At 43.2% G+C, this 18,326-nt stretch overlaps 1 protein-coding gene across 1 annotated transcript; it reads right to left on the minus strand.

Moving 5' to 3' along the window:
* Positions 1-13,769: 13,769 nt before the first annotated feature.
* LOC107039043 lies at positions 13,770-16,016 on the minus strand. Its single transcript, XM_015258481.1, has 3 exons — positions 15,216-16,016; positions 14,330-14,968; positions 13,770-14,087 (listed from the first exon to the last, which is right to left on the minus strand). Exons 1-3 carry the CDS (start codon positions 16,014-16,016, stop codon positions 13,770-13,772), a joined length of 1,758 nt encoding a protein of 585 aa, XP_015113967.1.
* Positions 16,017-18,326: the final 2,310 nt, after the last annotated feature.

Consider the following 18,326-nt stretch of genomic DNA (forward strand, 5'->3'; position numbering starts at 1 on the left):
GCCCAAACTAGTTTGGGATCTCTGCTGGTGAAGCACCAGCAAAAATCCCTTACACACTTTGCACGCGTTTTTCCCATCTATCGGGTAGTTGTCGGATTCCGGCTCGGAAAAAAGATGGTGGTTTTGACTGGATGAAGTCATCAATTCTCTGCCGGACTTCTTCAGATATTTGAAACTGAGTATCCACCAGATTATGTTGTAGCGCCCGAAAAAGGTGATAGTCAGAAGGCGCAAGGTCTGGAGAATACGCCGCATGTGGGAGAATTTCCCAGCCCAACATGGAGATAACTTTCAGGGTTTATTTTGCTGTGTGTGGCTGCGCGTTGTCCTGCAGCAAAATTACTTGCCTCGTCCCACTACCAATGAAATATTTCCTTTCCTCAATAGCATCACTCAATTTCACCAGTTGGTCCTGGTAACGCTTAGCGGTGACAGTTTTACCCTGTTCGAGTACCTTATAATAGATTACACCTTTGGAATCCCACCAAATACATAGCAACAATTTTTTCCCGTGAATGTTCGGTTTTGCAGTAGTCGTTGACGGTTCCCCCGGATAAACCCACGACTTTCGCCTCTTAGGATTGTCGTAAAATATCCACTTTTCATCCCGAGTCATAATTTTATGTAAACTCTTTTAGTTTGAATCTGGTCAGTAAGCACATGACAATTTCACAGCGTCAACTTTTGTTTTCTGAGGTAAGATGATAGGGCACCCGAAGACCTTCCTTCTGTATCCTCCCAATTCTTTCTAAACGCCTCGAAATAGTTGATTGAATCACTCCGAGAATATCAGCAAGCTCCTGTTATGTTTGACAGGAATTTTCATTGAGTAGGTTGTCTAACTCCTCACCCTCAACGTTTTTAGGTTGCCCAGAACGTTCATCCTGGAGATTGAAATTTCCATCCCGAAATTTTTTAAACCACTATTTACATGTGCTATAAGATACACCACTCTCTCCCAAGGAAAACAAATCATTTCATGTGCTTCTGCAGCAGTTTTTTCCAACTTGGAAGGTGAAAAAAAGGGAGTGCCTCAAGTGCTGCTTGTCGAACAACATTTTTATTTACTATGTTTTTTGAGGTTGTGTTAATCGGACCACGATCGGACTTGAGTGGTTTGATAGCTCACAGGTGGCGCTTTAAAACGCCCTTTATTGCGGGAAAATTTTTCAATTGTAATAGGTATTCTAATCAACTTAATCTAGGGGCTGAGAATTCAGTCATACACCTAATATTTCGTCCGCCTAACGGGAGGAGAGCCGTATGGTGGTGACACCACCAATACTCTTACATTCCACTCACCATCAGGCGTCCGTTTATTCCACACTTCTGATTCATCCAACTTCAACTTTAAATAAGTCGAAAATTGTGCTTCCGATCGAAAAGTCCTGAGGAAGTTCCTCAGGACTTTTCGATCCAGAATTTGACCTACAACTTCAGGGTGAAGTTTGGACATTAGGTTCGGGACACCCTGTATATGAGCTCTTATAGGGATTTTTTTACTTCCAGTTGAATGATGGACAAGTTTTGATTTTCACACATCCTTCGTTAATTTTATTGACATGTCACTGATTTTCATAAATCTATCCCCAATGATTAGCAGGTCACAAATGTGAAATTCATGGAGTACAAAATCCTGAAATTCATCCATTTTATCACCAATTTTTAGTAAAGCCATCACTAATTTGCAGGAAAATGTCACAGATTTTTTTGGATCCATTTCTAATTTTAAGAAATCCATCAACAAATTTTAGTAGTACGAATCACTGATAATCAGGGTTATTCTAGTTAGTGTTCTGCATCAGCAATAATTGAAAGGGATTTCTAAAACTCAGTAACATGTTCCTGAAAATCAAGACTTGTTAGTATCCAAATGGAAAATTTACAATCATTGAATTTGACGATGAAAATGGGTTCGGCGTGGAAAAAGAAAATATGAGATACATTTTTTCGGGGAACAATTTTCCATGAACGATTTTCCGGGAACGATTTTCCGGGAACGAATCCCAAGGGAATATTTATCGTAGAACCATTGCTACAAATCCATTCGGAAGTTTATCATCAGTGGAACTATTAGAGACAGAATAAAAAACTCTAATAACCTATAAAGTAACATTTACATGGCTTCTGTCGAATAGACTCACAACCCTGCTTGTTTTTTCTCTGTGACGTCTTTCATGAAGGACGTTTCCCACTTGTCTCGCACAAATGATGGTTAATTTGAAACTATGTTATCACTACGCATGTATTTATTTTATGTAATTTTGATTTTCGACAAGTTGTAAATTAAATATAGGCAGCTCAAAGAAATTAATACACACAAATAGGGATGCCAAAAAAATTAATACATACATAATCCGAATGCCCTCTCTAAATTCCTGATTAACGTGCTGTTAACCATTCACGGACAGGGACTTTTTTGTTACCAAGTGTTGTGTATATACGCTTGATACGACCAGACTGCGATGACTTCTAGTCAATGGAATATTATGAAACCAATATGTAATTGAACCTACTTTTTCCGCTTTTCAATGTCATTTTTCTAGGCTAAAAATAATCATCTTGAAACGAATCATTCGTGCAGGGGGGATAAGAACTTCCTTACATCAATGGAGAGCTTCAGTATCGGAGCAAGCCCTAGTGATGCAGACTGAAATGAATAACAATGTAATAACATTGAATAACAATGTTGGCCGCCAAAAATCTCAAAACTCAGTCATTCATATTTGATACGGGTCGTACCATGTATTACCATGTATTACCATGTGACCTCATATGTGAGGGGTTGATAATGACTCCCGTCCCTCTCAAAAAAATTGCTTGTAAATCCAATTTTATATAGTGATATTGTTAAACGAGAATATGCTGGTTTCCTTACCACTTTCGTTTCTCTCAAAATCAGTAAATAACATTGAAACAAATTAAGAGATTCTAGCGTGTAGGGAAATTAGATATTTGTAGTGATAACGTGAGGAAAAAAAGGAATCTATACGTTTGAATAATACACAAACAGGAATCTAATATATCAGAATTTAAATACGTGTCATACGAAGATTAATTGAGGGACCTCAAGGCAAGCGCGCAAGGACTCTCGGTCTCTTTCCTTCGGTGGCCATCGACAAGATAAGTACAGAATAACAGATTTACATTTGGGTACCCACTATTTGAATCTTTGGCATCTCTAATACCTTTTTAAGTGGGATTAGTCTATAATTTTTCTGTTCCATACCATTGCATCCGTTTTTCTTTCGGGTAAAACAATTTACTGTACCTAGAGGAAAAGTGCCTTATTCTGTTGATTGTTTAGATAATTGGTTTTCATATGTGAATGATAAATCTTTACACAAATTCTTAGTCAAATCATCTATGAGTGACGACTGAGTTGGAAATAATTTTGTGTTCCATTGTGAATTTGGTTGGTGCTATAAAATAAGTGACTTTAGGTATTTATATCGTGATTTTTTTTGCGTATTGAATCCTCTATTTTCATATGATCTCTGAAATTTATGACTAATTGTGATGGCGATGATTGATTTTATTCTGGCTGAGACCATTAAAATATTTATGATTAGTATTTATATCACGATTACTGCAATTATTTGACAAAAGATTTAATTTTCGATGCATATTATTTTCAAATTATCATTCTGAATGATACTCGTGACATTTAACGTATGTGTAATGATAGTTTAAAAGGAACTTGGCCATGATAATTAATTCTAGATTTAATTTCAATAAATCTTCGATGGATTATGTACTATGAATACTTCATTGATTTACTAAATTTGTGTATATTTTCATTTATTTTGGGACTTGTTGGCTGGGTTTGTGATAACTTAATATTAAATGATCGTCTGTTTTTCCTGCTCCTCGTATCCACATTGATTTTGGTCATTTTCTCCTATTTTGTCGCAATTTTAACATCCTTATTGTCCTAAATATTTCTCAAAAATAAAATTTCATTGTAATCTTATGCTAGTCCATTCTCCTAGAAAAACTAGTTCCAATCCCAAAACTATTTTTCACCCACAATTATGATATAAGTCATCCGATGATGTCCAGTCTAAGCCAGATCCAATTTCCAGACATTTGTAATAACTGAATCGAAAGAAATGAGCGCCTGATTAACAAAAAATTTTAAGCATTGGTAACGGATTTTTGTTGACCTGCTCGTGAGCAATAAATTTGTATGCCACCAATATCTCTCAAATAACTAGTATTATCAAAGTCTTCTTCACTGTCAGGCCCGCACACTCCGCTGATACTCCTCTCGAATGCTCTCCATTTCGGGCTAATGATAAATTTAATTGATTTGAACGATCGTCAATCGGCAGCGAAATGTAGTAGGAATTTCATTATTTTTCAGTGGGAGCTCACGTTCTTCATCAATGTCTCAACCTTCAGAGTATGAAATATCGATGAGTATTATTAACACAAAACGCTAAGTAGAGCTACTAAAGAACGCAGATGAGCGGTGTACACCAACTACGAGAGAGGAGTGATCAACGTGTAATTTCGTAATGAACCCATGGGGCATGCGTGCGTCTGGCGCTAAATCACTGGATATGAATTGGAGGTACTGCCAGAGTCCAGATGCGACCCGAGATGAGATGCTCTCTGCTAATTTGCCCCTGTCCCGTATAACCTTCTACTCCCCCTCCCTCCCGCCCTTAAAGTAGAGGAGTGATATGGTTGTGCTGTGACATTGACCAACTGCTCCCTAATGATCTTGAGATTCCGAATAATAGCTAGGGTCGGTGATGTTTTGAGTGGTACTATGAATCTATCATCTGTATTTCGACATTCATGTAATTGTGCTTCCATAGAATGTGTAATTGAAAGCAATTAATTGAGAAACAGCGATAAAGAAGGGCAAGGCGAAGCACTTTTCACTGCTGAGATGCATCTTTCGTATGTTTTTGTCAGTGGCAAATCATTGTTAAAAAATGCGTAGGTCTCGTGTACACCTCGGACCTTTTGGTCCGATTAGATCACGATTTACATTTCTCAACAATACCATTGTCAATTGTCCAGCAGGCAGTTGCTGACTTATATTACAAATGATAGCATCGAAAATGAATATGTAACAAGTATCTAGTGAACTGGTACATCAAGTAATAGTGGAGATTGGTGGCGCGGGAAAGGTGATATTTGTTGTAATCAGAGAAATTATCTGGCGGTTGGAAAAAGCAAATAAAAAATACGTAAGTTTTTTTGCTGGAGGGAAGACGTTGGAGCGTTTTAACAGTGAGTTAAAAAGCTCCACGTCATGACCGTTAATGCTGCTACTACTAATTTTTTATTTCATGGCGAATTTTTGTTCAATCCTTTTTCTATTAAAAACTTTTTTTCTTGTAGAAATCTCAATGTGGATATTCATTCGACATTCCTGACTTGACTTTATTTTCTACTAGGCAATCATGCGCGCTGTCACGCACGACCTCCTTGAAGTGAGCGCTGTAACGCACAATAACATCCTCCTAGTCAGGGAAATCATTGATTGATCCATCAACCAATCGTAAGGCGAATAAAAAGTTTACAATCAAAACAATCATTCATTGTCCATCAACTTTATGAAAAAGGATTTATCCACCAATTCTGTACACGAGAAATGGCCTCAAAATTTTAATTTTTTCTCTATGTCTTATAGAAAAGCATAGTCCAAAAGAATAAAACTGAGTGCACACGAATTTCTCATCTAACTCAATTACTGGCGGAGATACGGAAGATTGAATTTTTTTGCTTCCGAATGGAAGCCTTATAATCGTTCAAAATTAAGTTTCGGTTTTTTTACCAATTACATTGGTCACAAGCTTCCGAATGGATGTGTCGCAATGGTTCTACGATAAATTCCCCTGAAAAACTTTGGAAAATTTCTAAAAAAAATTTCTACGCCGATTTCTGTTATTATTTTTATCGTCATTTTCATTTGTTCCAATGGTAAGTTATTTGCTATTTCTAAGATTATTGTTCTCCAGTGTCCGTCTTTCGTACTGTTCAATTTTCCCATGATAGCACTTACACTATGGCATAATTTATTATTTTTCATACCAATAAGAGATAGTATATCTATAATCACATTTGCTAAACTGATGGCTATTCTTTTTGCTTCCGAATGGAAGCCTTGTAATCGGCCATTTTACGATCTTCTAATTTTGCTTGGAAATGATGTAGAATGTCATGAAACATGAAGGTATGATGATTTTAGAAAATGGGTGTATGTATGTTCTTACGTGTGTGCAAATTTGTTAGAAATTATATATATATATATATTTCTATTTCATTGGTTTTATTGAAGTAATTCTCGATTTGAAACCTCTCCTCTAGCCCTCCTCCCCTCCTTTCTTTTCCTCTCATTGTTATCTGCGGTAACATGGCCGTCTTACTCTTAGCTGTGCCCCATTTGAGCTAGGACTGCACAGGAAACCATGTAAAACCCCAGTCGCATAGCCGGCCGATTTGTGCAGTGCCCTAATATATCCATCTGTCACACTGACTAGATGGAGACACTAGGCGGCTACACCGTACCTAGCGCCCGCAATTTTTGTGCGACCGAAGCGTTCCTAAGCGGTCACCCATCCAAGTACTGACTCACCTCAACGCTGCTTAGCTTGGATGTCCGCCGGAGCAACATCTCACCCACCTAACCATTACAGTCGGTTGATATTATTTATAAATCTCAACAAAAAGACAAGTAAAGTTGCAGCTATGAATCTGAAATTTTGTCACATAATTGCTATCATTTGGGATCAGCTCTGGGCGCAGTTTCAGCCCAATTTGTGAAGTTGTCTTTGAAATACAGCAATTTCTCAAAAGTCATTTTTCTTTAATATCACCCAAAAAAAAGTCGGTCTGAATCATGCTGGGAATCGACTTGTTTCATGTCGAATTGACGGCATGAATCAAGTCGGACTCAGACAGATCCAAACCAGAATATCGGTCTGTTTAAAATCGATTTTTCGACTTGATTCAGACCGACTTCGGTTTGATTCAGGTCGATTTTTCGGTTTGATTTAAACCGATTTGTCGGTTTGTTTCAAGCCGATTTTTCTGTTTGATTCAGACAGATTTGTCGGTTTGATTCAAGCCGATTCTTCGGTTTGATTTAAGCCGATTTTTCAGTTCGATGCAAACCGATTTTTCTCTAAATTTGGGGGTATACATCAAGAATTCAGTACACCCCCCCGCCACCCGTAGTCGACTTAGCTCGTCGGTGAGTTTTTCATATCTTCGAAACTAAGGGAAATTGTGAATTTTTACTGAAACATTGGGGTGCGGAGGGGTGGTGGTGAGGAGGACTATATTGAATTCTCGATGTATAACCCCCAATCTTTAACCTCGGCCGCAATTCTTTAGTTTAATGTGAAAATTTTCTAAAATTAAGAAAAATTCACACAGAGAAAAAAAGTGGATTAGCTTTAGAAACTGGTTTCTAGATTTTAGAAATTCCTATTCTTAAGCTTTATCCTTGGTGAGATCATAAAAATTAACCGATTTGGGGATTGTTTTTCAGAACTAATATTTTCTAAAACGAATGCTGAATTTATCTCAATTGCGGTCGAGGTATTTAAAGGGCGGAAATGCCCCATACATGGGGAGGGGTGCCTAAACATCGGGAATTTCAGATGTGCGAAGAGACGATTGTGCAAAGAGGGGGAGGGGGGAGGGTGCATTGAGAATTCACTACCAAAAAAATTGAGTCGGCGAGTTTAAAAATTTTTCCAAGTTATAAATTTGCAAAATGTCCGAAATTTTCAAAATTCACTTAAAATTTTAGAAATTTTGGAAATTTTTGCAATTTTTCAACTTGGACAAATTGAAAAAAAAAAAGAGAAACCCCTCCACTTTTTCAGTAAAAATTCTCTCTTAGTTTCAAAGATATTTTTGAAAAACTTTAACGATAACCCACCCTTTCATAAAACACCTCTGCCAAGCCCGCCTCTTCACAAGTCCCGCCTGGGATATCACTACCCTCCTTGTTGCAAAATTCCACCTCAAAAATTGGAAAAATTTTCTAGACTTTAGGAAGTATTTTTTCTAAAATTAAGTATATTTTATTTTAAAATTGATCCCAATTTTGATAATTAATTTTAAACGATTTCTTTCTAGAACTTAGAAAATTTTTTCTAGATTTTAGAAACCTGAAGGTTAGAAACCACCGTTTCTAAAATTTAGAAACTTTTTTTCTAAAACTAATCCACTTTTTTTCTGCGTGTGAATTAAACCGAAAAATCGGCTTGAATCAAACCGAAAAATCGGTCTGGATCAAACCGAAAAATTAACTCAAATCACACCGAACAATCGACCTGAATCAGACTGAAAAATCGACTTGAATCAGACCGAAAAATCGACTTGAATCAGACTGAAAAATGGACCTGAATCAGACCGAAAAATCGACTTGAATCAAACCGAAAAATCGACTAGAATCAAGTCGCTATCTACTACCTGAAACAGGCAGAATTTCAGCGTGAATCACTCCGTTTTTCGGTTTGATTCAAGCTGATTTTTCGGTTTGATTGAAGTCGATTTTTCGATTTGATTCAAACCGATTTTTCGGCTTAATTCAAACTGATGTCGGCTGGACTCGTTTCTACTTGAAATAAACCACTTTTAAATTTACATCAGACCCAGAATTCGGATTGGCCTAGTCCGAGTCACTCTGTCTGAATCAAGCCGAAAATCGGTTAGAATCAAACCGACGTCAACTTGAATCAGTACTTTTCTTTGGGTGATCTCAAAAACTGCGAGACCTAATTGATTTCGTTTACATCAAAGTGTTCCTTGTGATAATATCTATCAAATCAAATCATAATATCCCTACAAAACTAGAGGCTGTTTGATGAGAATTGGCATTTTTCATGTTTATTATAAAATTGTTTTATATACGATGGCTCTCGACAAAATTTAGATAGAATATTGAAATTTGGTGAGATTGTAGCTCTTATGATATTACAGGATGAGTTCGTGAGTAAGCGAAATCGAGAGTGGTTTAGAAGATATTCAACTTTTTGTGAAAAACTGTTTTGCTCAATATCTTCTAAAATACTGGTCAAATTTCAGTTTCTGCTTCTGAATGGAAGCTTTGTAATCGGTCAAAATTAAGTTTCCAAATTTTTGTGTCAGGGTAACTAAATATGGTCTAAAAAGTCTAAATATGCGATTTTTAGATGGTGTCTGTATGTATGTATGTATGTGTTTTTTTTAGAGTCTGTTGGGAGAATGCATTTGCGCATCCCCACTTGCGGGAGAGAATCCTAGGGATTTTCTCCGACAACTGGGGTATGTCGGGCTCGAGTCACCAGGACCAATACCGACTAAACTCCAATCAGACAAATTGACTAACCTTTATTTTCCTCGCGGCACCACCGTAAAGTATTACTTCGCGAGGGAAGTCTCTACCACGTCTTCCATCTAGCGTGCTTCCCCTCATTCCACTAAGGTGTTGGCTGTCAATGAGAGGTTCCATTAGATTATTTACCTATGCTGTAGCTTTGCGCTAACGTTCTTCTGTTCTGAGTTTCTTGATGATTGCCGCCGCAAAGTTACTCGTTGCGTCCCAGGCTGTCTGCGATGACAGCATAGCTTTCACCATGGTTTCAGGCAAGACCTCCCTTCCAAGGTCAGGTTCCCAAACACGCCGCATCTCGCTGAAGCGGAGGCATCTGAAAAGCACATGCTCCGCATCTTCGTCGACTTCGATGCAGACTGGGCACTTCGGGGAATCCTCATGTTTAAATTTATGAAGATACGCCCGGAAGCACCCATGTCCCGAAAACATTTGCGTCAGGTAATAATTAACCTCACCATGTGTGCGGTTTAACCAAGCATTCACGGCTGTGGGATCAGCCGATGAGTTCATCTTCCCTTCGACGAGTTGTCCCACTTCTCCTGCCATTGCTGTAGACTCTTTCGTCTCTCTTCTGCACTGAGTTCTATTGCGCTTAGTGTTTCAGATTTCCTCCACTGATACAATGACTTTCGCTCTTCGGCCAACATTTCTATAGGGAGCATCGCGGCTATAACGCACACCGCGTCTTCGGACACCGTACGATAAGCGCTCGCGACTCGCAGGGCACTCAGTCGATAGACTGGTGCAATTCTCCGCCGTGATTCCTGCAACTTTAATGCGTCCACCCAGATGGAAATGCCGTAGGTGAGCACCGATGTGATCACCGACGACAGCAATGCTCGTCTTCTCTGTTTTGGACCTCCTATGTTGGGCATGAGACGCAATAAGCTAGATTTGCCTCCGAAGCCTTAATTCCTACGTGCCCACCTTCCTGCTTGAAATTAAGTCGGACATCGATCATCACTCCCAGGTATCGGATGTACGGCTGGGAGGTGATTTCACAGGACCCAACTTGCAGCGTGATTGCCTCAATTTTCTTCCTGTTACTGATCAGCACGGCTTCGGTCTTATGTTCAGCCAGAATGTTCAGCTCAGTCCTACAGTGTTCATCGTCTCGAAGGTCATGTCGAAACTGAGGCTGATCTCCTCCAGGTATTTGCCCACGATGACTACGGCTACATCATCCGCAAATACCACAAGTTTAGTTTCCCGTGGCGGTTCCTGCTTCAGTAGACCGTCATAGATGATGTCCCCAACAAGGGACACAATACCGAGCCTTGAGGTACACCTCCGGTGACTCTGTCTCCTCAGGGCCATCTTCCGTGTCGTACTTCAGGATTCTTCCAGTGAAATAGCTGCCAATCATTTTCCGCAAGTATTCCGGTATATTAAACTTCCTGAGAGCTTCCATTATACAGTCTCACCTGGCCGAGTTGAAAGCACTTGATAGCTTTGGTGAGCTTCCGGCGTGCCTTCTTATAACTCATCCGCAGCTCCTCGAAGTTTGGCTTTTTACAGTCACGTTGAGAAGATCTTCTAGCAGCATTACACTCATAGCAGCATTAACACTCCTTGCGCAGGGTGGTGATGGTGTTATTCCACCAGTAGACCGGTGGATGCGTGTTTGTGGTCCACTTCCAGGTCATGGTGGCATCACATGCTTCTGTTACTCGTTTAATAACGTTCCGCGCCTTCTCAGTAGCATTGCTGCCACTGATTGAGTGGGCGTCTTGTGCGGCTGAAAAGGAGCTAGGCTCGAAGGAGTTCACTCTCCAGCCAATGCAATTTGTCTTCTTAGGCACCGAGGTGACTTTCTGGCGAGGACATGTCTCCCAGACTATCGCACAGTCGTCGCTCGCGGTCTAGATATCATTTATTCTCTATGAGCAGTTGCCTGTGCAAGGCGGCTTCCAGTACAGTATGCCGTTGATGTTCGTCTCTTTACTTCCCCAGTCGACTGCCCAGGCATTGAAGTCCCCGGCTATTGCCACAGGAAAGTGCTGCTTCGCATCCTCAGTCAGTCGATCTAAAAAGTCCTTGAATTCTTCGGTGGAAAGGCTTGGCGGGGCGTAGCAGCTGTAGAAATAGGTTCCATCAATCTTCGCATTCACGAAGCCATTTTGTGAACTATCACTTGTGGTTTGAAACGGCCGTTTGCCACAAGCCCAGATTACTGCCTTCGTGCTAGCATCAGTGACCCAGGGTTGAGCGCCAGGTGACTATACGGCTCTGAGATGACAACAAGATCGGGCTTCAACTCACGTGCCGTCTGCATAAGCAGGTCATGCGTGGCCTCACAATGGTTGAGATCGAGTTAGAGTAATTTCATCTTCGTTTATTGAGGACCCTCTGGAGTGCCTCCTTATACACTGGGCATCTACTGCTACCAGCAATGTGGGCACCATTCTGCGTGTTGCCTTTCTCGGTGCACAAGGCGCATAGCGGCTGCTCCGTGCAGTCTGAAGCTTTGTGGCCGGTCGCTGAGCATTTGACGCAGAGTTTGACCGGTCAACTGGACTCGTGCACTTCGTGGCGAGGTGTCCGTAGTGCCAGCACTTGAAGGACTTAACTGGTCGCTCTACTCTTCTCACTCGGCAATTAACCCAGCCTATCTGAATTTTGCCATGGTCCCCCAAGATCTTCTTCGCCACGAGCACAGGCAGGGTCACCAACGCCATCTGTGTTCCTCCATAGGCCTTTCGCAAAGATTTTATGGCATTCTGCGTCAGCTGCACCTCGTTGCCCGCTGTTTTGCATAGGGCTTCCAGAATTTCCTGCTTTCTTGTCATATCATCGAGGTCTTTGATCTCAATATTTTCCTGAGGGCCCTTGCTAAGAACCTCCACGTCTTCCCCGAGGTGACCACTTATGGCTGATGGCAATTCTTAGGCTTTGCTAGCACTGTCTTTGGTCAAGACGATGCGCATGTCCCCTGTGGCTGTTCTGCGGATCTTATCAACGCACCCCAGCACCTGATCTGGAGGAACATCCTTTTTTACCTTCGTTAAAATCTCAGCATACTTCACCTTATCTTTTGAGCGAATGATCAATGCATCGGACCTGGATGCTGATTTGCCCATTCTCCTACTACTCCGGGGAGTATTTGATAACGTGTTTGGAGTTTCCTCGGCTTTCTTCCTATTCTTCACGGTCTCCCAACTACAGTTGTCAGCTGGATGGTGAGATGTCTTGGCCGGTAGGGCTGTCCCTGGCCCTTTCGGGTTTTTGGGCTTCTTATCATCATGCCCAGGCGAGTCACGCTTCCGCCGTCTTGGTTGACGGATGTCCCGAAAATTTACCACGGATGATGTATCCTCAGTTTCCAGCTCAGAGTCCTTTGCTGTAGTCTCGGATAGAGTCCGTTGACGTATAGACAACAAGCCCTGTCTACTCGTTTCTGCTTGACATTGACCTTGACATTGGGGGGGCTTCAACTGCTCTTAGTAGAGTGGAGTGGTGCATCCACTCTTTAAGCCCCTCCACTGCGGCAAGGTGGCAGTTGGTCGGAGGGAGTGTATGTATATATATATATATACATATATATATACACCCGTTTCCGTTCCCATTTCCATTCTAAGAGAATTAGAATTTAGAGAGAAAAAATTTCCGCTTCACCCAGCCGGGAATCGAACCCGGGTCTCCCAGATACGCGCCGGGCACTCTTACCGACTAAGCTACCGGGAACCACAGAAATTCACTCTCAAATTCACCTCAAACACCTCCTAACCTCCTTTAGGCATTAAAGAATTCTAAGAGAATTAGAATTTAGAGAGAAAAAATTTCCATATATATATATATATATATATATATATATATATATATATATATATATATTTTTTATTAGAAGTTTGGGAAAATCTTCAAAAGATTCTGGTAAAGTGATGTTAAAAACCAGATCTGGGATTTTTACCCAGTAAAAACCCTGTTTTCCTCTTTTTACCTCTAATCGTCCGTTCTCATTTCCCTCGCGGCACCACCGTGAAGTATTACTTCGCGAGGGGGGTTCTCAGCTGTTTGCTTTTTCACTATTTCCATCCAATGTACGTCCCCCTAACCTGCTAAGATATTGTGTGTGATTAGGAGGTTCCAAATAGATTTCTCACCTATACTGCAAACTTGCGCTTGCGTTCCTCGTTTCTGAGCTCCTTTATGACTTCCGCCGGGAAGTTGCTCGTTGCGTCCCAGGCTGTCTCTGATGACAGCATTGCTTCTACTACATTTTCGGGCGAGACTTTCCTTCCAAGTTCAGTCTCTCAAGTATCCCGGATGTCACTGAAACGGGGGCATGTGAAGAATACGTGCTCCGCGTTCTCGTACACTTCTGCGCAGGTGGGACACGTCGGGGAATCTTCATGTTTGAATTTATGAAGATATGCCCGGAAGCACCCGTGTCCTGAAAGCATTTGAAAAAGATGATAGTTCATCTCTCCATGATCTCGACCCAGACAGCCACATGCGGAATCAGACGATGGGTCCATCTCCCCTTGGTGGAATCTGTCCACTTCTGCTGCCATCGGCTCAAGCTCTTTCGTCTCACTTGGATTTCCAGTTCTTCGGGACTCAGCGCTTCTGATCTCTTCCGCTGGTATAGAGATCTTCGCTCCTCAGCTAATAGCTCTATCGGTAACATTCCTGAGATGATGCACACTGCATCCTCAGATACCGTCCGATACGCACTCGCAACTCTGAGAGCACTCAGCCGATAGACAGCTATAATTTTACGGCGAGCTTCTTGCAGCTGGAGTACGTCACCCCAAATGGAAATATCTTACGTAACCACTGATGTAGCCACTGACGACAGCAGCGCTCGTCTCCGTTATTTAGGACCTCCAATGTTGGCAATGAGGCATGCTAGGGTGGATCTGACCCCAGATGCGTTGGTACCCACGTGCTCCGCTTGCTGCTTGAAGTTGAGTCGGGCATCGATCATCACCCCAGGTATCCGATGAATGGCTAGGAGGTAATTTCACAAGACCCGACCTGCAGCGTGACAGTCTCAATTATCTTCCTGCTAGTGATCAGGACGGCTTCCGTCTTATGCTCCGCCAGGTGTAAGCCTGCTGAGTCCATCCAGCGTCGAATCGTCTCGAAGGTCTTGTCGAAGGTAAAATTGATCTCCTCAAGATATTTTCCGACGATGACTACAGCCACGTCATTTGCAAATGCAACGAGTTTAGTCTCCCGCGGCAGTTCCAGCTTCAGTAGCCCGTCGTACATGATGTTCCACAGTAGGGGACCTAGTATTGAGCCCTGCGGCACCCCTCCCGTAACTCTATACTGCTCGAGGTCACACTCCGTATCATACTTAAGGATCCTCCCGGAAAAATAGCTGGCGACCATCCTTCGTAAGTACCCTGGTACGTTGGATTTCACAAGAGCATCCATAATACAGTTCCATCTGGGTGAGTTAAAGGCATTCTTGATGTCCAGCGTTGCTACTAAACAGTACTTCTTCTTCCCCTTTAGCCATTTTTTCCCTGAGATCGCTTCCCTGGCAGTATCGACGACAAGATTGATGGCTTCTAACGTAGATCGACCTTTCCTGAAACCATATTGATTCCCAGCTAGTAGCGGTTCGACTGCTGCTTCGATTCGTTGATGGAATATACGCTCGAGAATCTTGCCAGCGGTATCGAGCATGCAGAGGGGACGATACGATAAGGGTTCGTCCGGTGGTTTCTTCCCTTTTGGAAGCAATACTAACCTCTGCTGCTTCCACATGGCAGGGAAGATGCCTTCTCTGAGGCACTCGTTGTAGACGTCCAGGAATAGCTCCGGCATCGCGTGGACAGCTAATTTCAGCGCAACATTGGGGATTCCATCTAAGCCAGGGGCCTTGGTGTTTCCCACTCTATTGCACACTTACATCAATCAATCGTCTCACCATCAATTGTTCTCTGGTGATTTGTGGAACCATCAGCACTTCCCCTTGTTGGCTAGTACGATGGAGTTCTGATTGTTGCGGGAACAACACCGTTACAATTCTCTTCATCAGCACCGGGCACGTTGGTGACGGCATTGGTTGACTCTTGAGTCGTGTCATCACCACTTTATAAGGTCTACCCCACGGATCGCGTTCCACCTCATCAAGAAGCTCACTCCAAGATTGCTTTTTACTGAACTTGATAGCTTTGCTGGGTTTCCGACGTGCCTTCTTGTATCTAATGTGCAGCTCCTCAAAGTACGGCTTCTTCTGGCCACGCTGGGACAACCTCCTGGCTGCGTTACACTTTTTCCGCAGGATTGCGATGGTTTCGTTCCACCAATACACCGGTGGATGCCGGTTTGTCGTCCGCTTCCTGGTCATGGTGGCATCGCATGCTGCTGCTACTCTTTTCATGATGCTTCGCGCCTTTTCAGTTGCACTGCTGCCACTAATTGGGCGGTCGTCTAATGCCGCTGAATAAGAGCCAGGATCAAAAGTGCTCACTCTCCAGCCAGCACTGTTGGTCTTCTTGGCCACTAAGGCTACTCTCTGGTCAGAACATGTCTCCCAGAGAATCGCACGGTGCTCACTCGCAGTGTAAATATCAGTCACTCTCCATGAGCAGTTTCTCTTGGCAAGAGTGGTGCTCACGAAAGTGAGATCCACAATTGAGCTCGCCTCTCCTCTAATGAAGGTCGGTTCATTGCCGCTGTGCAACGAGACCACATCCAACGACCCCATAGCTTCCAGTACAGCTTGACCCTTGGTGTTAGTCTCCTTACTTCCCCAGTCGACTGCGCAGGCATTGAAGTCCCCGGCTGTTGCCACGGGAAAGTGCTGCATCGCATCCTCAGTCATTGCGTCCAGGAAGTCTGTGAACTCATCAATGGAAAGGCTCGGTGGGGCGTAACAGCTGTAGAAGTAGATTCCATCAACTTTCGCCTTCACGAAGCCGTTTTGTATGATGTCACTCGTGGTACTCTGAAATGGTCGGTTCCCACAAGACCAGATTACCGCCTTCTTGGTGAGGTCAATAACCCAGGGTTTAGTATCCAGGTGACGGTATGGCTCTGAGATTATCACGAGATCAACTTTCAGCTCCCGCACCATTTGCATGAGCAGGTCGTGTGCGTTCCCACAGTGGTTGAGGTTGAGCTGTAGCACCTTTAAGTTTTTCCTTTTATTATCGCCTTTTATTGGTGAGCTTCTGCAGTGCCTCCCTGTATGCTGGGCATCTACTGCTACCAGAAATGTGGGGACAATTCTCTGGATTACCATTCTCAGTNCGTCCGCTTCCTGGTCATGGTGGCATCGCATGCTGCTGCTACTCTTTTCATGATGCTTCGCGCCTTTTCAGTTGCACTGCTGCCACTAATTGGGCGGTCGTCTAATGCCGCTGAATAAGAGCCAGGATCAAAAGTGCTCACTCTCCAGCCAGCACTGTTGGTCTTCTTGGCCACTAAGGCTACTCTCTGGTCAGAACATGTCTCCCAGAGAATCGCACGGTGCTCACTCGCAGTGTAAATATCAGTCACTCTCCATGAGCAGTTTCTCTTGGCAAGAGTGGTGCTCACGAAAGTGAGATCCACAATTGAGCTCGCCTCTCCTCTAATGAAGGTCGGTTCATTGCCGCTGTGCAACGAGACCACATCCAACGACCCCATAGCTTCCAGTACAGCTTGACCCTTGGTGTTAGTCTCCTTACTTCCCCAGTCGACTGCGCAGGCATTGAAGTCCCCGGCTGTTGCCACGGGAAAGTGCTGCATCGCATCCTCAGTCATTGCGTCCAGGAAGTCTGTGAACTCATCAATGGAAAGGCTCGGTGGGGCGTAACAGCTGTAGAAGTAGATTCCATCAACTTTCGCCTTCACGAAGCCGTTTTGTATGATGTCACTCGTGGTACTCTGAAATGGTCGGTTCCCACAAGACCAGATTACCGCCTTCTTGGTGAGGTCAATAACCCAGGGTTTAGTATCCAGGTGACGGTATGGCTCTGAGATTATCACGAGATCAACTTTCAGCTCCCGCACCATTTGCATGAGCAGGTCGTGTGCGTTCCCACAGTGGTTGAGGTTGAGCTGTAGCACCTTTAAGTTTTTCCTTTTATTATCGCCTTTTATTGGTGAGCTTCTGCAGTGCCTCCCTGTATGCTGGGCATCTACTGCTACCAGAAATGTGGGGACAATTCTCTGGATTACCATTCTCAGTGTACAAGGCACAATGTGGCTTCTTCTTGCAGTCTTTCGCTTTGCGACCATTCTCTGCATACTTCACGCAGATTGCTGATCGATCGACTGTGCTCGTACACTTGGTGGCGAGATGCCCGTAGTGCCAGCACTTAAAGCACTTCAACGGTCTCTTCACTCGTCTTATGCGGCAATTCACCCAGCCTATCTTGATCTTGCCATGCTCTCCCAGGATCTTGTTCGCAGTAGATACCGCGAGTACCACTGAGGCAGTCTGGGTACCTCCATAAGCTTTACGAAGGGACTTGATCGCATCTGCTTGGATCTCGTGTTCCTCCCCAGCTACTACTTTTAGGGCTTCGATGACGTCCTCCTTCGATGTGGTTTCATCAAGATCTTTGATCTCGAGATCTTCTTGTGGTCCCTTACTCAGCACCTCAGCCTCATCTCCAAGGAGATTGACGATGGCCGTACGCAGTTTAGGTGTTCCGTCAGTCGTCTTTCTGCTAAGGATGATCAGCATATCTCCGGTTGCTGAACGGCGGATCTTATCGATACAACCGACAGCGTCCTCTGAGGGAACATCCTTCTTCACCCGACGCAGTATATCGGAATACTTCTCCTTGTCCTTGGGGCATATAATCAGCGCATCAGGTCGCATCACTGATTTCCGAGTAGCCCTCTCCTGTTTCTTTTTTTTCATCTTTTTGGGAGGCAGCTGTGGATGGAGCTGTCCGGCCTGCCTCTTTTTCTCCTTCTTATTCTTCACCTGCGTCCATTCCGGCTTAGCAGGTGGATCTGAAGTTGCCATCATCTGCGGTGTCTTGCTGGTCAGATCCTGTTGCTTCAGCTCCTTCAAAGGTTG

This window comes from Diachasma alloeum, unplaced genomic scaffold, assembly GCF_001412515.2.
Source record: "Diachasma alloeum isolate Michigan unplaced genomic scaffold, Dall2.0 Dall_scaffold_00290, whole genome shotgun sequence".
NCBI lineage: Eukaryota > Metazoa > Arthropoda > Insecta > Hymenoptera > Braconidae > Diachasma > Diachasma alloeum.

Excerpts from the sequence above, each read along its gene's own strand:
- LOC107039043 (XM_015258481.1), bottom strand. The coding sequence starts at position 16,016 with ATGGGGTCGTTGGATGTGGTCTCGTTGCACAGCGGCAATGAACCGACC. Across the intron at positions 14,969-15,215 it reads TGGTGAGACGATTGATTGAT|ATTCTCGAGCGTATATTCCA; the intron begins GTAAGTGTGCAA and ends ACCGCTGGCAAG. Across the intron at positions 14,088-14,329 it reads TTGAGACTGTCACGCTGCAG|CTGCAAGAAGCTCGCCGTAA; the intron begins GTCGGGTCTTGT and ends GACGTACTCCAG.